We start from the raw sequence: 21,167 nt of genomic DNA, 5'->3' as shown, positions 1-21,167 counted from the left end.
GAGGGGGAGAAAGGGAAGACAGGGAGAGGCAAAGAGAGAGAGAGGGGGAGAAAGAGAGAGAGAGGGGGAGAAAGAGAGAGAGGGGGGGAGAAAGAGAGAGAGGGGGGGAGAAAGAGAGAGAGGGGGGGAGAAAGAGAGAGAGAGGGGGAGAAAGAGAGTGTTTTAGGGTCCAGAGAGACAAATGAATGATGGAAGACCAGAGAGATATTACATCAACCCTGTTTCTCTCTCTGTGTGTGTGTGTGTGTGTGTGTGCGTTTATGTGCATGCATGTGTGTTGCATCTAGTTGGCTATTTCTCTCTCTCTATTCCTGAATAATGACGGTTGATAATGTGTCATTTTTTGAGTCACTTGAGAAAAAGTGACTCTATGTAATCGGTCAGTGTTAGTCTGTCCGGCCGGCCGGCCGGCCGTCCGGCCGGCCGGCCGTCCGGCCGGCCGTCCGTAGACACCACCTTAACGTTGGACTTTTCTCGGAAACTATCAAAGCGATCGGGCTCATATTTTGTTTAGTCGTGACCTCCAATGACCTCTACACTTTAACGATGGTTTCGTTGACCTTTGACCTTTTTCAAGGTCACAGGTCAGCGTCAAAGGAAAAATTAGACATTTTATATCTTTTCTCGGAAACTATCAAAGCGATCGGGCTCATATTTTGTTTAGTCGTGACCTCCAATGACCTCTACACTTTAACGATGGTTTCGTTGACCTTTGACCTTTTTCAAGGTCACAGGTCAGCGTCAAAGGAAAAATTAGACATTTTATATCTTTGACAAAGTTCATCGGATGTGATTGAAACTTTGTAGGATTATTCTTTACATCAAAGTATTTACATCTGTAGCCTTTTACGAACGTTATCAGAAAAACAAGGGAGATAACTAGCCTTTTCTGTTCGGCAACACACAACTTAACGTTGGGCTTTTCTCGGAAACTATGAAAGTGACCGGGCTCAAATTTTATGTGAACGTGACTCATTGTGTTGTGAATAGCAATTTCTTCCTGTCCATCTGATGCCTCATATAATATTCAGAACTGCGAAAGTGACTCGATCGAGCGTTTGCTCTTCTTGTCTTCCAGTTTTATCAACAAAAGAGAAAGTGGAAACAGACGTGTACCGCTTCAAATTAAAAGACGGAAAGTTTCTCCATCTCAAGTCCACGTGTTTTGGTTTTCGCAATCCATGGACCAAAGAGGTGGAATACATCGTCTCCACCAACTCGGTGGTCCAGTAAGTTGTTTAAAACGAAGATTGAATACAGTGGAACCCCTCTTTTAACACTTTCTACCCCACTTATGTTGACCCATTTTTTTTTTTAGCCCAGACCAGCTGTGCTGCAGCAGGTCATTCAGAATTGTAGTAACTGCGTAGAAACTGTGTATCAACACGCTGGAATGCAGGCGTTAGTCTAAATTGATGTTACAGAAAGCGACTGAAGCTAACAGTCTGAGCGGATATATCAATCAATCAATATGAAGCTTATATAGCGCGTATTCCGTGGGTACAGTTCTAAGCGCTTGTCGAAGAGTTGTCAACACAGGACTAACAAAGAAACTAACATCTACAGACGGATATATGATATGAGTGGGTACGGATATATCCGTACCTGGGAGACAAAGAGTTAAGACCCTTCAATTTAAGACTTCCCCCTTTCTTAGATGTTCTGTTGATACTTAACCTCTGTAAATTTACCTATCCCTTTTAAGACTTGATTTTCTTATATTTGTGAAGGTCCTAAACGGGTGGGGTCCAATTTCTCTTGATGCGTGATGAGATGATGTAATAATGCTGCTCCTAGTTTTCTGTACATTTTTTTGAATGACCAGTGTTTTCCTTTATGTGTTCTTGGTTGACATAATAGCATGCTTATCTCAAATCCTTGTATGACACGGGGACGTAGTAGTTTCCCTTCACAGCAGACTCTGCAGAGCTGTGTGCCGGCGGGGGCGTGAGCTATTTATAGTAGCTCGACATTTCTTCTACGTTGCCGGCTAGAGATGCAGCTTTGCCATAGACACTAGTTTCTTTTTTAAATGCTTATTGCGGTTGATTACAAAGTGTATCTCTTTGTGTAAACAGGGGTCAAGAAGTGACCAGCTCGGGCCAGGGCATAGAACTGCCATTGACCATACCGGACGAGGAAGACTTCACACCCATGGACTTGGGTAAGCTCACAGCAAGATAACTTAAGCTTTAGGAAGAAAGGGGGGGGGGGGGATGCACTTGAAGCGTTATGGGGGGAATGATGCTTCCTCCGATACATTAGGGAAAGCCCATCAATTAATGGACTAAAATGAACAGCAAAAAGTCTAATTCACCCACTGTCTCTGTTTTACGAATATTTGTTTGTTCCTGTTCCAACCCCTTTCCCCCACCACCCCACCCCCCCCCCCCCCTCCAGTGGGGACTTAATGGGGAAATGGTTCACCTCAAAAGGTCCATTCTACTACATAGGACTGAAAAAGTTAACAATGGCTTGTCTTGTCTTGCAGCCGAGAGTTCTCAACCACCAAAGTCAGTGTTCATTCCAGGCCTGCTTGGGGGAATCAAGCCAGGAGCGGGCCGCATCGGCAAACAGATCGCCGAAGAGTGCTTGGAACAACTCAAGTAAGTGTGCTAGCTTAAGTAGTTGTCACCCTTTGATCATTAATATTAAAAAAAGTAAATTTAAATTATAAAAAAGTGTGCTGTTGAGACACTTAGTGTTAAAGACAAATGACACCGATCAAACAAATCAAGATGTCTCTTCGTGACCCCCTCTTCCAAAGTAAAACTTCTGACGTCAAAAGTGATTAAAAGTTCGATAAGACATCACAATGCGAATAATGGCGTCACGTAAAGTACATTATGTCGCTTCCACAGCACGTCTCCCGGAAGCCAACAAAGAATTTTGAGAACCAAGTATATTTTGGTGACGTACTCATTAGTTTTTAGTTTTTTATATATGTCTAACGTATGCAAGTTCTGTGCTGAGATAATAATATTGTCGCGTATTATAATTTTGCGAACATTCACGCTGTGAACAATGCTTTTTCTTTATTCTGCAAAAGAACTGCAAGTAATCTTTGTTAATTTCTCTCAGATCAAATCATATATAGTCCTTATTCTTAACTTCTGTGATTTTCTTTCAGCAAAACACCTCATGTGGCAGACAGTAGTGACTTCCTCAATCCTATACAGGTGAGTTTGTCTGCCTCTCTCTCTGTCCATCTGTTCGTCTGTCCGTCCATCTGTCTGTCTGTCTGTCTGTGAGTGGGTGTGTGTGACTGGGTTGGCCAGTGCAGGTGGAATTAAGGTGTGTATTTGTGTGTTCCTCATGGTTTCACAAAATGTCAAGGAAAATGTTGTATCAGAAAAGTAACACAACTGACCACACTGGTCTATTGTGACTCTAGCTAGTCACCACTGTGTACTTACTGCTTATCAGTCAATATTTGCACACTGTCTCGGAGTGCTCATTGTTTGTGACATTTATGCAGCCCCCCCCCCCCCCCCCCCCAATGTGATTATTGCATACTCATTACTAATTGTTTTATCAAAAGGAAGGACAGAAAATGAACACCCACTAGGTGAGCGCATCAACCTCAGAAGGTCTTCAAGATGCAATCTGATTTATTATTTTCATCTTGCGAATAGACAATGTTTTGAAATCACTGTCGGGACCTTTTCCCTAGTGACGTCAAAGGCAGGCAGTCACTATAGCGAGAGGGTGTCTGAAACATGTGGACAGGAGCACGTGTGGATAGCTTGCCTCACTAAAAGCAAGGGTATTCACTCTTTTGCTTGTAAACAGTTTATGCTTGCCATGTGAACTGAGAAAGAAACAAACTTGCATCGGTCTCAAATATATGCAAGAGACGATACCAAATAATAACCAACCATTCACTCTTTCACAACACATACAAACCCGACAGGGTCAATTCCACAGTGCTTATTCATAATAAATAATTGTTTGTTTGTGACATGTGCAGCCTCGCCCCTCCTCCTCCAAAGCCACCGCCACCGCCACCACCTCCCACTCCCTGGTCACCCCTCCCTCTACCACCAACAACCACAACAACAATAACAACAACAACAACAACAACTCCAACTCCAGGTGGGCAACAGACAACAGCCGTATGGTTCCCACATCGCACAACGGCATCAACGTCAAGCTCTCCTCACAAGGTGGGTGTCATTTAACTCATTTGTGTGTGTGTGTGTGTGTGTGTGTGTGTGTGTGTGTGTGTGTGTGTGTGTGTTTTCGTGCGTACCGTACATATGTACGTACGTGTTTGTGTGTGTGTGTGCGCACACGCACGCATGCATGTGTTTATTTGTGCGTACGTCTGTGTGTGCATGTGTTCAATTATGATAATTAATAGCTTAATTGTCTTCTCCACTCATTAAATTAAGTTCGTAATATAGCATTATAGAACTGACTCAAATTGCACTGTTTGTTTCTCACAGGAGGCGAATCATCGGAAGAACCGTCTCTCTTTGAGAACGTGCTTCAGGAACAGACGATGGACAGCATCCAGAACCCAGGAAACGACGGAAACGACGAAGCTGCCTTGGCCTTCCTCATGAGTTTGCTAGAAGCAGACGCAGGGTTGGGCGGCCCCGTGGACTTTAACGACCTTCCATGGCCGTTATGATGCAAGCTGTGTGTAAACGTTAGGATCTTGTTCAAATTAGAGATTTGGTACTTTCCTTGGATGTCTGGATGGAGATGAGGATGTTGGAGAATTCAGCTTGAGAGACGATTCAGCTGCTGTCTTCTCAATTCAGCAACTGTGTGCTCGGAGTCTTTGTAAAGAAGAAGAGTTTGGAGAATTCAGCTTGAGAGACAATTCAGTTACTGTCTTCTGGAGAAAGCTGAGGTCGAAGGTGAGGGTTGCTCCAGCTGTCACCCACTCATGGTGTGGCCGTGGAATAAATGCATTTCATGCGGTGGCCCTAAGATTGGCTACGAAGAGTGACCTGCCTACACAACTCGTCTGTCAGACATGACACTTCTTCTGTTCGGGCCATATTCCACACAAAAACCTGCCTGGCCTTGGCACCAGTGAAGACTTCCCTCTGATGTTAGTCAAGATACAATAGTCATTGCACGCCTGAACTGCAGCTGACGAGGTGGCTCTGACGACCTTCATTCAACCTTCCCACGCAGCCACAGTGACCCTGACTTGACCCACGTGGGTGTGCTAGATTTTGGCAACCTTGAAAAACTTTGCAGGTAATTGTCAATCGAAGACGCTGCTCAATTTAAGAAAACCACACAGATAAACATGTCTCAGTCTTCAAGGTTGTGTCAAAGGTCAAGAATTAAGAACTGAGTGAAACGAACTCTCAGTTTGTCTCATGGTCAAGTGTGCGACCTACTCAAAGTCTGATTGTGTTCTGAGGGATAGTGGAAGAAATACATTCCTGCAATCTGAAAAAAATGGCAGTAGTGATTCAATTCTTACCGTGCTGAGTTATGTTTATGATGTCCTTTTAACAAAATGTTCCTGCCAAGTGACAGTGAATTAAGGCGGAACAGATGTATAACTACTGTGACCCTTAAATTGTTTACAGGTGTATCACAAATGTTGAATGATGGCAAAATGACGAAAGATCGATATTTCACAGATGTTTCTGGTGAGGTTTGCAAAGACTTGATATTTAAGTGATGACAACGGAAACTGATATTAGTGATGACAAAGGAAAGTGGTGGGTGATATTGCAGCCTTTTAAACAGAAAGAGCTGGTACTGTTTGGAATTCCAACAATCGAAAGAAAGTGTTCAGAAGTCGTATCATTGCCTTGACGGTGGTCCTGATCTTCCAGCAGAAATGACATACAAGGACACCGGCTTGTGACCAGCCCAAAGTGTTCTCTGATTACAGGTGGCCTGTCATGACGTTATCAGTTCTGGGACATCCTGCTTGCTGGCGCACTCGCAGAGAAAAATTTTCCCTCTAATTATCTTCACTGCGCTGGCTGCAAAATCCCTCCAGCGGGAGGTGTTTTTAGACAGGCCAGGCACTGGTTTTCCCTTGACTGTTATGGGTATTGTTTGGTCAACTGGTATTAGACGATGGAACAACAGCTGAAAGTGTCCTTTCATATGGAGGGGAAGGGGGGAAGTGTCATCTTGTTGCAGGTGCTTCGCTCTGCAGGTAGTGGTACCATTGTAATGCTCAGAAATAAACTTTCTGCTGGAAGAACGTACATTACAAGACCTCATTGTTTTAGACTAGCTGTGCTAGGACTTTAGGAGTAAAAGCTCTCAATGCGAGTTTCTAGTTTTTGAGACCTTTTGCTGTTCTTGAACCTGTTGCCTTCTTGCTCAATATATTGCCTGAAAGACTTGTGAACGTGAAGTGTTGGCTTGAACTTGAAGTGAACAGCTGAACATTTTGAAAAAGAGAAAGTTTTAGAGATCAGCTCTTGTGCTGTGGTGTGATATACATTTATATCTGAACATTTATATATATCTGAGCTTTCAAGAGGCATGGCTGGATCATGCTGTGTGTTTTGTCGACAAGTTATTGGGAGCGATTGTGTGATACCAGAGCTTTCAAAACTTTTATGGAGCTTGTTGAAGAATTGACAATATGACTGTGAATCATATTGTTTTGATTTCTACTCAGACTTTGTGGAAATGCAGTCCCAGAAAACTCATAGACATCTGTTTTGTGTGTGTATCTTTGACATATTTAATGTTATGTCTATAGACATCATTCCAGTCCATTTGGAGTTTCCGTTTTGACTTTGACACAAACTTGCATCAAACTTTATTTGTGGAACGGTCACACAATGTTTCCATCTGCAGCTGCATGAATGCAGCAGCCTTTGTGGGCATTAAAATTAAATGTTTTATTTAAGTTTATTTCTTGTTTGTTTGTTGTAATTTTGTTTTGTTTTCAATTGCTGCAGAACATGTGCATGGTTTGATAAGCTTTAAGGGAGAATACATTTTGCAACCTCAATTTTGCACACTATTCGCACACTATTCAGTTCTGCAAGCTTGATCAATCGCAAGCTTGTCCACCCTTCTCAAACATTTGATTAATATTGAAGTGGAGCTTGCCGTTGCAGATGGTTGTTTTGGGTTGTGTTGTGCTTTGTGTTGTTTGTTGTACAGTGGAACCCCCTTTAAAGACCTCCACTAATCTGAGAAAGTCAGGTCTTAAAGGGAAGGAGTCTTAAAACGGAGATAACATTTACAGAGGTTATGAACAAGACATCTAAAAATTCAAGGTCTTAAAAAGGGGGGAGTCTTAAATCAAGGGGTCTTAAAAAAGGGGGGACGTTCTACAGTACTGACCACAGACCAAATAGCCTGGACCGCCAACTCGTCACGTGACCCTTCGAGGTTACGACGCCGCCTTTCAGGGGCGCTTAGCGTCCGGTTTGAAAGGCCAGCGATTCGAAGACAGTGAAAAGAAAGCACGCTCCAGTTATTTGTGACAATGGGAGGTGACAATGAACTGGATTTTCCAAAACTCCAAACTAAACTTAACAAAACTCATCGAAAAACATGTTCCATATGCACTTTTGCTGAGTTTATTTTAGCATTTTCAGAACTTACCTCGGCAACTTCGTCCATGTTTACAATCGACACCGGATATCACGTCCCCCTGATTTCTGAAAGGCTTGTAAGCGTAGGTTCCTAAATTTATGCGAGAGGCCGCTACCTCGTAATAGAGAGAAGAGCGGAGAGAGAGCTAGTTGGCGGTCCAGGATAAATGGTCTATGTACTGACGAAGAAAGACTGAGCTGCCCTCTAGTCACAGGCTGATGTTATTTTAATGAGTTGTGTTTTTTCCTGTGTGGAAGTAAATTAAAGGGAAAAGGGTTAAACAGTTATAAGAGTCTTATGAAAGAAGAGCTTGATTTGCCTTGAGGAGCCTGCGGTAATAACTACCCACGTACCCCCCGCGGGTTAGGGGGAAGAATTTACCCGATGCTCCCCAGCATGTCGTAAGAGGCGACTAACGGATTCTGTTTCTCCTTTTACCCTTGTTAAGTGTTTCTTGTATAGAATATAGTCAATTTTTGAAAAGATTTTAGTCAAGCAGTATGTAAGAAATGTTAAGTCCTTTGTACTGGAAACTTGCATTCTCCCAGTAAGGTAATATATTGTACTACGTTGCAAGCCCTTGGAGCAAATGTTTGATTAGTGCTTTTGTGAAGAAGAAACAATTGACAAGTGGCTCTATCCCATCTCCCCCCTTTCCCTGTCACGATAATTATAACCTTCGTGGTTGAAAACGACGTTAAACACCAAAGAAAGTAAAGTAAAACTACCCATGTAATAAAAAATATTCTGTGTAAGAAGCACACTTTTGTGGTCAGAAATACATAAACGTTAAATCTGATGAAAACAATGTAGTTAAAGCAACGTTTCAGCTTTTGTAATCTTTACCATCTGCTGAGCAATTTTGCACAGAACAGAAAAATCTGCTTGAAAATGAAAATTACCCCTTTTCGATTTACACGTTTGAAATGCTGATATATACCATGCTAGTGACTTATTTGAAACAAAATTCTTTTTCTTTTTCTTTATTTTTTTTTTCTTTATTTTTTTTTTCAATGCAGTCTTTTTTTTGGTGAGAATTTCATGAGCAACTGTGTGCCAGTACATGTATTACTTTATTGTTGTTGTCATCAGTTTTTCTTTCAAACTATAGAAAGTTTTACAATAATAGTGACACAACAGAAACTATATGTATACAACAAATTGTTATGCTGAAAACTGAAGTTTTACTGTTTTTGTCTGAATACATTATATGTGTGTGAATACTTCCATCAACAAAAATGCTGTAAAATCACTGCATGTGCTTTCAGTGGAAAAATATGTGCCTGTCTGTCTTCAACTTGTTAAATTAATCAGACGCTTTTCCGAGGATTACAGCTACATTTGTATGAAAAAGAAATGAATGATGTTTCTTCTGATATTTTGAAATGTACAAGAAGTACATGTTTGATCATCATTTCCACAGGTAGAGTGGAACCCATCCACCCTCAACCCACACCCCCCCCCCCCCCCCCCCCCCCCCCCGCCCCTGCCCCGCCCCCTTTTTAAAGATACAGTGCAGGCCACAGCATAAAAATTGCTGAAGCTACAATTTGTCTTTTTGTTGCAGATGACGATATAAACAGTCAAAAGCTTCACACAACTTTCTCACAGATGACTACACATACCTTTAGCGTTGCCTGCAGCCAAACAAAACTTTATGCGCTTTGTCAGTTCGCATCTCCTGCCAAAATGTAATTAGATTTCCCGTGATCACGTTCTAGGGCTAAAGGCTGTGTGCGGAATTCCAAAATGGACCCACTTACCATCTTTTGCAATTTTCTTACGTAATTAAACACAATTATCTTGACATAAAGTTCCCAAGATAGAAAGAATTATCCCTCTCGTCGAGACTAACAGACTTCCATGTAGGCGTTGTTCAAGGTTAATCTTTGCCTTTTTTTTTATATAGGCTGAATATACTGATTGTGTGTTGAGGTTCCAATGAGCCTAGTGTGCCTTTGTGATTGTTCCAGCTTTGCTGTACTTGTTAATGGAAGATTGTGTGTGCCTTTTGATACCACAAGCTATATATTGGTATTATTATAGACAAGTCAGTTTGCGGAGGACATATTGTAACTTTTGTAGAGACAAAACTCAATGTCATTTGTGCTGTGTATGTGTAATTTGTCATCAGTGATTGACTCATGAACTGTCAGGCAATGGGTTTTATCTTCCATTGGGCAGCATTATGTGTGTTAATGTTCCATGTGTGTGTGTGTTTGTGTGTGTAAGTTTATTTTTTTTATTTTTTTTATTCATCTGCAAAACTGCCTTTTCTGAAGTCAATTTAGAGACACACAGCCTTTTTAGTCATTTGTTCCTATCTTGGTTAACTCTGTAGAATTCAGAGCAAAAGTGCAGCTAGCTAATTCACCCAGAATAAGAGATAGAGAGAGAGAGAGAGAGAGAGAGAGAGGGAGAGAGAGAGAGAGAGAGAGAGAGAGAGAGAGAAAAAAAAGTCAGAGTCAGTATAATATAGTAATTGTGGGCATGCCAGCAGGTGGGCAGGCATGTGTGTTTGTGTGTTTACGGTAACCCGACCGACCCTATTTTTTCGCGCGACCCTAGACTTTTTTTGGCATTTGGGGGGGGAAAAAAAATAAAAATAAAAATAACGTAAAAATATGGTTTTTTGGAAAAAAAAGAAAGAAAAAAAAAATCCTGACCTACCGACCCTATTTTTTGGGCCTATGTTACCGTAAACAGACCTATTTTTTTTTGGCCTAGTCATGCGCGCGCATGCATGAGCGTGTGTGTGTGATACTGTACAGGGACTTTCCAATTGAAATTCCAACATCTGTATGTGTCTCGGGGTGACGAAGTAAACACCAGCTGTAGGGGGAAATTAGAAAGACTTAATGATCGAGTACATTGATTTAAATTGAGTAAGTATATGTATTGAAAAAGAATAATCAAGCACAAAGATGGAACACAGGAGAGAGCACTTGGCATGTCAATAGGAAGGTTTGCACAATGTGTAGTCCCCCACTGAGCTCCTACCATGTACTTTGTGTGTCTCTGCCTGGCTTTTGTTTTTATGTTCTTCTCTTTTTTGTGTTTTGTTTTGTGTTAAGATTTTTAAAGGGGCTTTTACTGAAGAAAAATCATATTTGTGTTAGAAACAGGAATTCTCTATCCCACATTCCAGCTTAAAGATGTGCTTTAGACTCATTTTAACTGTAAATACCAATCATGCATTTGACGATAATGGAGGTAGAAGTATTATAGCTGCAGATGAAAGATATGAATTGTCGTGATCATTCAGAGCAAGGTCATATGCACGAGGGGATCGAGAGGAATTGGATGGGGGGGGGGGGGGGGGAGAAGGGGGGGGGAGGAGGGGGGGGAGGAGGGGGGGGGGGGCGGCGGCCGTACTATAAAACAGGGCACTCAATTTTTAAAATGAAAGGGGGGGGGGTATTTGAAGGGCCCTATTTTTGGCTAAGGCCTAGGATATGGTGGTGTTGATATATTTGTCCACTCTCTGGCTCCCTCAAACTTACTCAAGTTTATCTCCACTTTAAAAAAGGGCAATATATATTTTAGAGTGTACAATATTTTGTTAGATCTTTGTAGCCTTGACATGCATATGGACTCTTGGATACTAAAGGCCCGGTCACACAGCGTTGCGTCCTTACCACGACCATGCCGATCACACCGATCATATCGCCGTCAAAATCCAGCACATGGCACTAATACCCTAGTCACATAATATAGACGCCGCTTCTGCTACGACGGAAAAGTGTCCGAGAGCGTGGCCAATCGATCGCCAAACGTGGCAGGATCTCCTTGACTGTACTTCGCCACGATCCGGCTACGCTTGTTTTGTGCAGTTCAAAATAAGCGTAGCTGGGAGAGCGCGCAGCTTGGCGACCTAGCAGATCCCACCCCGACCAAACCACACTCATGGAGATCCTCCCACGTTTGGCCCACGATTGGCCCACTCTCCGACAATATTACAACGGAGTAGCAGCGGCATCTCTGTGTGACCGGGGTATAAGGCAGTGCTCCTCAGAGAAGTAATGTGATTAGTTAATTTGCTTTTTATAGTATGATTATGTTTATACTATTTTTGCTTATACCTGAGGAAATGGCAAAAGAGTTGGTCTTACTCAGCTTGAACCAGAGAAAGAACTGATATTCTGTGTTACCAAGGTTACTTGAAATATTATGTCTTTATTTGTGTTTTGGTACTCGATGTTTATCCACAGACTTTTTTCCCCAACAGATATTCATGTTGTTTATTACTGCAGACAAAAACATAGGACAAGAAGAGGTCAAACGAAAGGGCAGCAGGAATTCTTGTATACCTGTAAAAACCTTGTATCACCATCACCTGTTAAGTACGGATCACTTCACTTCTTGTAAAAACTCAACAACATAGAATATTGCATGATAATTAGGTTTGTTAATACACTCTTCACTGTAATGTATGATTAAGTGAACAGTTAATGTTAATTAATTTTAAATATTGTTTTCTCCTTCTGTTTGCAGCTGTTTTTTTGCATGTGATGTCTTAATAGACGAATTCAGAAAATAACTGTCGAGTTTGTATGGGTCGTGAAAGAGTGAATGCCCTTGCTTTTTACTCGGTCTAACATTGAAAGGGCTTGGGCCAATCAATAGCGAGGGATGTGTCTGAAACACATAGACAGGAGCACATCCCGTGAAGTTATTTGTCAGACGAAAAAAGCAAGGGTATTCACTCTTTCACAACTCATACAAACCCGACAGAGTTATTTGTGAAAATCGTCTATCGTGCAACAGAAATTCCAGGATTTGAAAGTTTATGAATGTGTTGAAATGCGCCTTTGGGTACAATGTTGAGTATCACGTTCTTGATGTATTTGTACCTGACTCAATCCATGTTTGGTAAAATGCCTATTTGTTAATGTAATTAACGATGTTGTTGATGAAACTGCCTTCTCATATGTCTGTGTGTGTTTGCCTGTAGAAAGGCTGTGGTATTTATACTGTGAGTGTCTGTGACCGACACAAGTTCCATATTTTTATGAGAAAAAAACTATTGAATGAACATGAAATTTTGTTTGTGTATTATTTTTAGTTTCTTTTTACATTTAGTCAAGTTTTGACTAAATGTTTTAACATAGAGGGGGAATCGAGACAAGGGTCGTGGTGTGTGTGTGTGTGTGTGTGTGTGTGTGTGTGTGTGTGTAGAGCGATTCAGACTAAACTACTGGACCGACCTTAATTAAATTTTACATGAGAGTTCCTGGGCATGATATCCCCAGACATTTTCATTTTTCCGATAAATGTCTTTGATGACGTCATATCCGGCTTTTTGTACAAGTTGAGGCGGCACTGTCACACCCTCATTTTTCAATCAAATTTATTGAAATTTTGGCCAAGCAATCTTCGACGAAGACCGGACTTTGGTATTGCATTTCAGCTTGAAGGCTTAAAAATTAATTGATGACTTTGGTCATTAAAAATCTGAAAATTGTAATTAAAATTATATTTTTATAAAACGATCCAAAAACAATTTCATCTTATTCTGATTCCAAAAACATATAAATATGTTATATTCGGATTACAAACAATTTCTAAAAATTAAAAATATGTATAACAATTATGATTAAAATTAATTTTCCAAAATTGATTTAAAAACAATGTCATCTTATTCCTTGTCGGTTCCTGATTCCAAAAACATATAGGTATGATATGTTTAGATTAAAAACAAGCTCAGAAAGTTAAAAAGAATAGAGATAAAGAAAAGCGTGCTATCCTTCTCAGCGCAACTACTACCGAGCTCTTCTTGTCAATTTCACTGCCTTTGCCACGAGCGGTGGACTGACGATGCTACAAGTATACGGTCTTGGTGAAAAAATGCAGTGCATTCAGTTTCATTCTGTGAGTTCAACAGCTTGACTAAATGTTGTATTTTCGCCTTACACGACTTGTTTCTTTCTCTCCCACTCTCTCTCTCTCAAAAACCAGAATGATAGACAGTTTGAACACACACACAAACACACAGTCAAGACACACATCAAAGGATGAAGCTTTGGAGATGAAAATCGCCAGATTTTAAGTCTGTAAGAGTATTGCCTTGAGGTTATAACGGCGGTCCAGTGTACATAGAACTTGCTTAGCATACAACGTCCATTCCCAGACTGTGTTTGCTTTAAGTAATGGCACGCATACAGATGAGGGTCTTTGTCATCATCCTGTGTAATCTGGAGAGGCTACTCAATGAATATTTAGATTTATTGCATCTATTGCAGCTACCCAACAAAAAGACCATCAAAAATCAGGACTTCTTGCCCTTTTCCAAACTTGCAGTTGCTCCGACACACTAGAGCAGTCTGACTACGCACATCCGACAGAGTTTACCATTTTATAAACTTCAGTAACAATGAGAGTTTGCAAGTTTATTGATCCAAAAACACTTTTGATACAGGTTTTTCCATCCATGGTGGCACACAGAAAATGCATTACTAACAACAATTGAACAAATGAGACGACAAAACAGTAACTGAATCAACAACATTAGCTTGGCAATTTTTGTGCAAATGTTGAAAATAGCAACTTTAAATGAGATTAAAAAGCACTGTTTGCTGTGAAATCTTGGAAATATCATTTTTCATGCTGTGTTTGTGTTTGTGTGTGTGTTCAACCTTTAAAAATGAGCTGCACTTTCATTAACTAAAAAACAAACAAAACTTATCAAACAAAATTATTGCGACATTTTTTGAACCCCAACGCAAACATTCATTAATTCCTGAAACTTGTGACATTCATTCATCAAAAAATGTTGCAATAATTTGTTTGCTAAGTTAATAATACAGTAGTACCTGCGATGTGAGGCCGCTCTAAATAAGAGACCACCTCACATGAAAGGACACCTTCTGTTGTCCCTTTTTATATTTGTCAAAAATCAAGTGTCCTGCCAGGCCACCTGCAATTTAGGGACACTGGGTTGGTCCCTTAAGGGTGTCCTTTCAACACAGGTACCACAGTAATGACATACTTGTGCAGTGTCAGACAATCAGATTAAACACGGAATCTCTAAACACCAGTGTTCTTTTTTCAATGTGTAAATCAGACATTAATTATCATCCTAACAAAATCTAATCAACAAGTTTTACAATAAAATGTACAAGCTCTGTGCTTCAAACGGCTGAAAACGATATGCAAAAAAAGAAGTGCTTGGACAGGCGTAGACTGCAACAAAATCTGTGCACACACTAGTATTGTACAAGTTTCACTAATACATGTCACAATCTTATCCAAGCATTGTGCTGTGTAACTGCTGCAAACTATAAAAAAAGAAAAAGAAAAAAAAGAAAATCCCATGTAAACATGCAGGTTTGACAAAAAAACTACAACAAAATCATTGTGCGCTAGAACTGTATAAAAATACTGGTATACACACACAAAAATGACCTGGTTTCTTTCTGCTCACAGATACAAGCATCTTTGAAGACTTACTGGTCTGAAAAAAAAGAAGTTTTAGCAGATTCTGCTACATGTATAAAAAAAATTTAAAAAAAATTTTAAGTTGTACAGTAATACAGGGTTCGCACAGCATTTTGATTCTAACTTTAAAACTGTTTTAAAGACTACTTTAAGAATTTTCATAACAAAAATTAAAACAGCATTTAACAACAATATCAGGTAAGTTTAATAATCCAAGATAAAATTGATGAAGACACTCGGAAACACGTATTCAATATCGGATAAAATAACAGAGTAATGCCTCTTAATTTGATATACTTTCTCTTTGCATAGGAATTGTGTGTGCATTGTTTTCAATCTGAAAATTTCAATAACTACTGTTTCACAAATGAGTTTGTACACTGAGGACACGCGCTCGAGTCACTTAGCATATTGTACAAACTATTATTCAAACCAAGGTTTGTTTGTTTGTTTGTTTGCTTAACGCCCAGCCGACCACGAAGGGCCATATCAGGGCGGTGCTGCTTTGACATATAACGTGCGCCACACACAAGACAGAAGTCACAGCACAGGCTTCATGTCTCACCCAGTCACATTATTCTGACACCGGACCAACCAGTCCCAGCACTAACCCCATAATGCCAGACGCCAGGCGGAGCAGCCACTAGATTGCCAAATTTAAAGTCTTAGGTATGACCCGGCCGGGGTTCGAACCCACGACCTCCCGATCACGGGGCGGACGCCTTACCACCAGGCCAACCGTGCCGGTATTCAAACCAAGGTAAATTTTTACAAACTTTTAAAGACTTAAAAAGGGGGAGCCATGTTTTAAAAACTTTTAGAAGCTGTGTGAACCCTTTAGTACTGTATAAAAACACCAATATGAAGAAGAAAAATGGAGAAAAAAAATACTGTTCCTATTCAAAGATATGAGCAATGAAAGACCAAGTCTGTTTTCTTTTTAAAAAGTAGATAAATTTGTTTGTTTGTTTGTTTGCTTAACGCCCAGCCGACCACGAAGGGCCATATCAGGGCGGTGCTGCTTTGACATATAACGTGCGCCACACACAAGACAGAAGTCGCAGCACAGGCTTCATGTCTCACCCAGTCACATTATTCTGACACTGGACCAACCAGTCCTAGCACTAACCCCATAATGCCAGACGCCAGGCGGAGCAGCCACTAGATTGCCAAATTTAAAGTCTTAGGTATGACCCGGCCGGGGTTCGAACCCACGACCTCCCGATCACGGGGCGGACGCCTTACCACCAGGCCAACCGTGCCGGTATTCAAACCAAGGTAAATTTTTACAAACTTTTAAAGACTTGAAAAGGGGAAGTCATGTTTTAAAAACTTTAAAAAACTGTGTGAACCCTTTAGTACTGTATAAAAACACCGATATGAAGAAGAAAACTGGAGAAAAAAAATACTGTTCCTATTCAAAGATATGAGCAATGAAAGACCAAGTCTGTTTTCTTTTTAAAAAGTAGATTAATAAATCTAAAAAAAATTAAAAACAAATAACAGTACTCCTCTTATTTAAGGAACATTTTGAGTTGGTCCCGAGAATGGATTCTCCAGACAGGTATCAGTGTGCTACAAAAAACGCCTGCTTTGGGAATTACTCATACAATGCCAGTACCTGCTGTTCTGCTTGAAGAAAAAGTAGAGATTCTTTTTTTTACTCCAATTAGTCTAATGACAGAAATCAATATCACATCTGAAAAGTTAATCTCTTGATGGGTTCCAAAGTGTAACACTTAATTACCACGATGTTATACAGCAAAATTGTGAAATATATACCTCTTTAACAGTGTCAGTTTGTTGCCAAACTCATGTGTATACTTTCTCAGGTTATATCAATCAGTTCATAAATTAATATAAAAAATATTCTAAGATACGAGTATCATTGGGCAATTGTACATATATTATTTAGTAGCGAGATTCTTTTTCTTCCAGAAACATCACAATATACTATGTATTTTGAAAACTTTAAGAAATAATCACCGAAAAATTTTCATTATTATATGTATGCAAAAAAGGATTCTTTCTTTCTTTATTTGGTGTTTAACGTCGTTTTCAACCGTTCAAGGTTATATCGCGACGGGGAAAGGGGGAAGATGGGATAGAGCCACTTGTTAATTGTTTCTTGTTCACAAAAGCACTAATAAAAAAATTGCTCCAGGGGCTTGCAACGTAGTACAATATATGACCTTACTGGGAGAATGCAAGTTTCCAGTACAAAGGACTTAACATTTCTTACATACTGCTTGACTAAAATCTTTACAAACATTGACTATATTCTATACAAGAAACACTTAACAAGGGTAAAAGGAGAAACAGAATCCGTTAGTCGCCTCTTACGACATGCTAGGGAGCATCGGTTACAACATTGTTGTGCTGGTGTGTACTACAAAACAATAAAAGCAACAAAAAACAACACAGGAAACACAGCAAAAATGTCGATCATATCCTGCTAACAGCGCCTGAGAACAACCAGGTTGCACAGTGTGATGACCATCTCTTCCTGATCAAATCTCTTGAGACCATCACTCTCCTGGGGAGATTGTCTATCACACCTCATCCCTCTTACACAAATAAAAAAAATAAAACATAAAAAGAAGAATCACGCTGTTTCTAAAAACTGTGAAATACATGTACCACACACATGTAAATAATGTGCACCCCCCCCCCAAGTCAAGAACTAGAAGCACACTGACAAAGTTGGTCTACTGTTGATATGTAAATCTGATTCCTGGTTTATCAGTACATCTGTACATCAACATCTTCACTAAAAAGTCGACTAATGTAAACCTGTTTCATAAAACTGGTCAGCCTAACTGGCACAAAACTGGAATAAATATATATAAATAAATATATATATGTGTGAAGAAAAACAAACAAACTACATGTACTCTACACCACTGCAAACATACATCAACTTTTACACTGTCTCTGAACCATTCTTAGTTCACATATTGTGCCGCATCATCAAAGCCAAACATCAGAACACATCCTTGTTCAAACCTTGGTCAAATGAAAGAACTACAGTACATGTATTTTAATCCATCTTCGTCATGAATACAGTACTGTACATGAAATTCTGTAGTGCTGAAAAAGTATAACCCTCAGTTCCTGCTCAAGCTCGCAAAGACAACAAACAGACCCCCCCCCAATATACCTTCAATCTAAAAATAAAACTTTAAAAAATCAATAACAAAAACATTGTGGACATCACTGGTTCAAAAAAGAGACTGTTTTTTCTCAGTCAGTAAATTTTCTAATGGCACAATGAATGATATGAAAAACATGTACACAGTGACTGAACCGAACACCAATATCTGGGATTTCTAATTTTAAAAAATACACTTTACAAATCAATAACATATCTTAGGTGGTCCCTTGGCAAAAGAAAATATCTATATAGAAAAAAAATCACGATTTTTTAACCACATAATGCCTTGTGCAATTAGGTAGCTACAAGAACAACACCTCTTTAAGTGACAACAAAACTCTACCTGATCAAGATATATGTAATGATCCCTTTCAAGTTGTACAGTACTGTACAAAGACAATATACAAAAAAAACACGTAGCACTTTCAATATGTACAGTACACAGATGATAACACACAAACCAATACAAACAATTAAAATCAATATATCAATATATTATACAGCCTGCTGCTGCCAAACAACAAAACATTGACTCAGTAATATATTTAAAACACCAGTGCTAACTGCAAATCAAAACTAGATTCAGAGCCTCCAATACTATGGCTTTGCTGATAACAAATACATGGTAAAACAAATCAAAATCAGAATAAAATCTGTTCTTGAATAAAATCTCAATAACAACAAGACGTGTTCAACCCGTCATATTCAAATGGCTTTCCTCTGTCAATACATATTAACTTTAATAGACGAATTCCGGAAATAACTTTTGCAAACAAACCCGCGTGACAAAATAGGGCTATCACTATTGAGTTGCGTGTCTTACACGTGCTCACTGACAATGTGTAGCAACACGCCACTTGCTAATGATAGGCCTTTTTTCGGGTTTGTTTGCCCTCTTTTTTTCCGCAGCAAAAGTTATTTCCGAACATCGTCTATTGTACATGAAAGCAGCTATGGCGAATGTGATTACTCCATGTGATTCACAAACACCATGACCAATTCATTCTTCAAACATCTTGATATTTTCAGCAAAAACCATAACAGTATTGAACTGATTGCAAGTTTGGACCTACCTAGCTTACAATTGTACTGCTGAAAGAGGAGAATACATGGCTCCAACATAATTAATAACACTTGTTCATTTCAGTCAAAATATAAAATTATTCACTTTGGAAGTTTGGGTCCAATTTACTCTACTGCACCATACCTGTTGGAAGTTAATGGCTACATTTTCAATAAATTTGTTCATTTTGGTCAAAATATAACATTCTTCATCGCTTCGCATTTTGGCCCACACAGGTTATCAGTCATTGTTATGCACACATACAAAGTGTCTGGTCAAGTTTTTTGTTAATTCAAGCTTGTTCATATGGTCGCGAAACATAACCCTTTACACCACAGCCAGCGAACGTGCTGTGTATTTGACCAGTTACAACAGAAATGTCCTTGAACTGTGAAACTTCCAAGACTACAAGGTCTGTTCATACAACAGTAGATCACGGAGTATTTTTTTCTCCACACAAAAAAAGTGCAACTTGAACTATAACAATATTTCTGCAAAAAGTTCCAAGCGTTAATCTCAACAGTGAGTGGCGAGTATATCAAGTTTATCCAAAGATTATTCATTCGTCTCAATGGCAAGTTTATCAAGTTTATCCTAAGATTATTCATTCGTCTCAATGGCAAGTTTATCAAGTTTATCCTAAGATTATTCATTCGTCTCAATGGCAAGTTTATCAAGTTCATCCTAAGATTATTCATTCGTTTCAGTGGCAATAAAGTTTATCAAGTTTATCCTAAGATTATTCATTCGTCTCAATGGCAAGTTTATCAAGTTTATCCTAAGATTATTCATTCGTCTCAATGGCAAGTTTATCAAGTTTATCCTAAGATTATTCATTCGTCTCAGTGGCAAGTTTATCAAGTTTATCCTAAGATTATTCATTCGTCTCAGAAATCATGAGAATAAGTTTCTCTTCCGTAAGTTTTTGTATCAGGATGTTCCTGTGTCATCATTGTATGCATCTGTCCAAAAAGCCACACGCAAAGAGTTCCTCTTTCATTAAGTCATTCATTAGCCTCAAAAATTACAAATAAACTTGTTCCCTTTCATAGGTTATTCGCTAGTCTCAAAGGTAATGATGTAAAATTCTTCTACAAGCTTTGACTGTATCCAATCACAGGGAACTACCCTTGCCTTTCTTTGAGCATTTTTCACAGCAAACATTTGTTTTCTTACTTTTTTTTTATCACCAGCTTATTCCAACATCCTTTTGTTCTGTCCCTGGGTTTTTTTTTTGGTTTTTTTTTGTGCTACATTTTTTTTGTTTTTGTTTTTGTACTTTTCATATCACATACAACTTTCATGTCCAAGAAGATCATGTCAGACACGCAGACATTACAGCGACAAGGACGGCGTTAGACGCGTGACACTTCCTGCATGCGCTGTCCCTCTTCGTCCACTGGTTCCATCCAGCGATGGGGTGTACGTCCGTACTGCAAACACACACACAGATGTTATGCTAAGGTAATCCACGATTAATTTGACTTAAACAGATGTGAAAGTTGCAAAGAAACTAACCAAATACTATTTGTTTTAGGGTGGTTTTCTTTGCTGCGAACCCCCACACCCACTGTATTGCGAATCAGGTATATCACAATCTCAGATCTTTGAACCCCAAAGACCGCGATATAGTGGATATCTATTGTACTTATAGGCTTTTCTTTTTGCAGCTTTTGTGGGTTACTCTCTTGCACATGAACAACAACAAAAAGCCAGCTATACATGCTGACATGCCTAATATGAGAATCTTTACAGTAGTGCTAGCAATGTAACTTGAACAGATTTCATGCAAACATCTTTAGTCCTTGGGTGGTATGCACGACAAAGTGCCTAAGTGGGTGAAACCAAAGCAAAGCTTCAGATTGGCTGAAATCACAAACAAATCTCAATTTAAACCAATCAGACACAGAATTTGGTTCCCATCCAGTTGGGCTCTTTCTTGTGGACACAACCCCTGGTCTGCAT

General features: G+C 39.5%; 2 protein-coding genes across 3 annotated transcripts in view; one reads left to right on the top strand and one right to left on the bottom strand.

Moving 5' to 3' along the window:
* Positions 1–4,636, top strand: part of LOC138970236 (basic helix-loop-helix ARNT-like protein 1) — a 38,022-nt gene extending 33,386 nt beyond the window's left edge. Inside the window, exons 2-7 of the mRNA XM_070342733.1 lie at positions 1,079–1,229; positions 2,079–2,164; positions 2,492–2,606; positions 3,131–3,179; positions 3,971–4,166; positions 4,449–4,636. Of these exons, the coding sequence (XP_070198834.1) occupies positions 1,079–1,229; positions 2,079–2,164; positions 2,492–2,606; positions 3,131–3,179; positions 3,971–4,166; positions 4,449–4,636 (785 nt within the window). The remainder of the gene's footprint in view (positions 1–1,078; positions 1,230–2,078; positions 2,165–2,491; positions 2,607–3,130; positions 3,180–3,970; positions 4,167–4,448) is intronic.
* Positions 4,637–15,309: 10,673 nt separating this feature from the next.
* Positions 15,310–21,167, bottom strand: part of LOC138971810 (branched-chain-amino-acid aminotransferase, cytosolic-like) — a 72,669-nt gene continuing 66,811 nt past the window's right edge. For both annotated transcript variants that reach the window (XM_070344630.1, XM_070344631.1), the window contains one exon: positions 15,310–20,635. In XM_070344630.1, coding sequence (XP_070200731.1) covers positions 20,558–20,635 — 78 coding nt within the window. In that variant the 3' untranslated portion in view covers positions 15,310–20,557. The remainder of the gene's footprint in view (positions 20,636–21,167) is intronic.

The sequence above is a fragment of the Littorina saxatilis genome, linkage group LG7 (genome assembly GCF_037325665.1).
Source record: "Littorina saxatilis isolate snail1 linkage group LG7, US_GU_Lsax_2.0, whole genome shotgun sequence".
Lineage (NCBI taxonomy): Eukaryota > Metazoa > Mollusca > Gastropoda > Littorinimorpha > Littorinidae > Littorina > Littorina saxatilis.
Note: the sequence above shows the minus strand (reverse complement) of the source record. Positions and strands in the feature narration are given on the sequence as shown.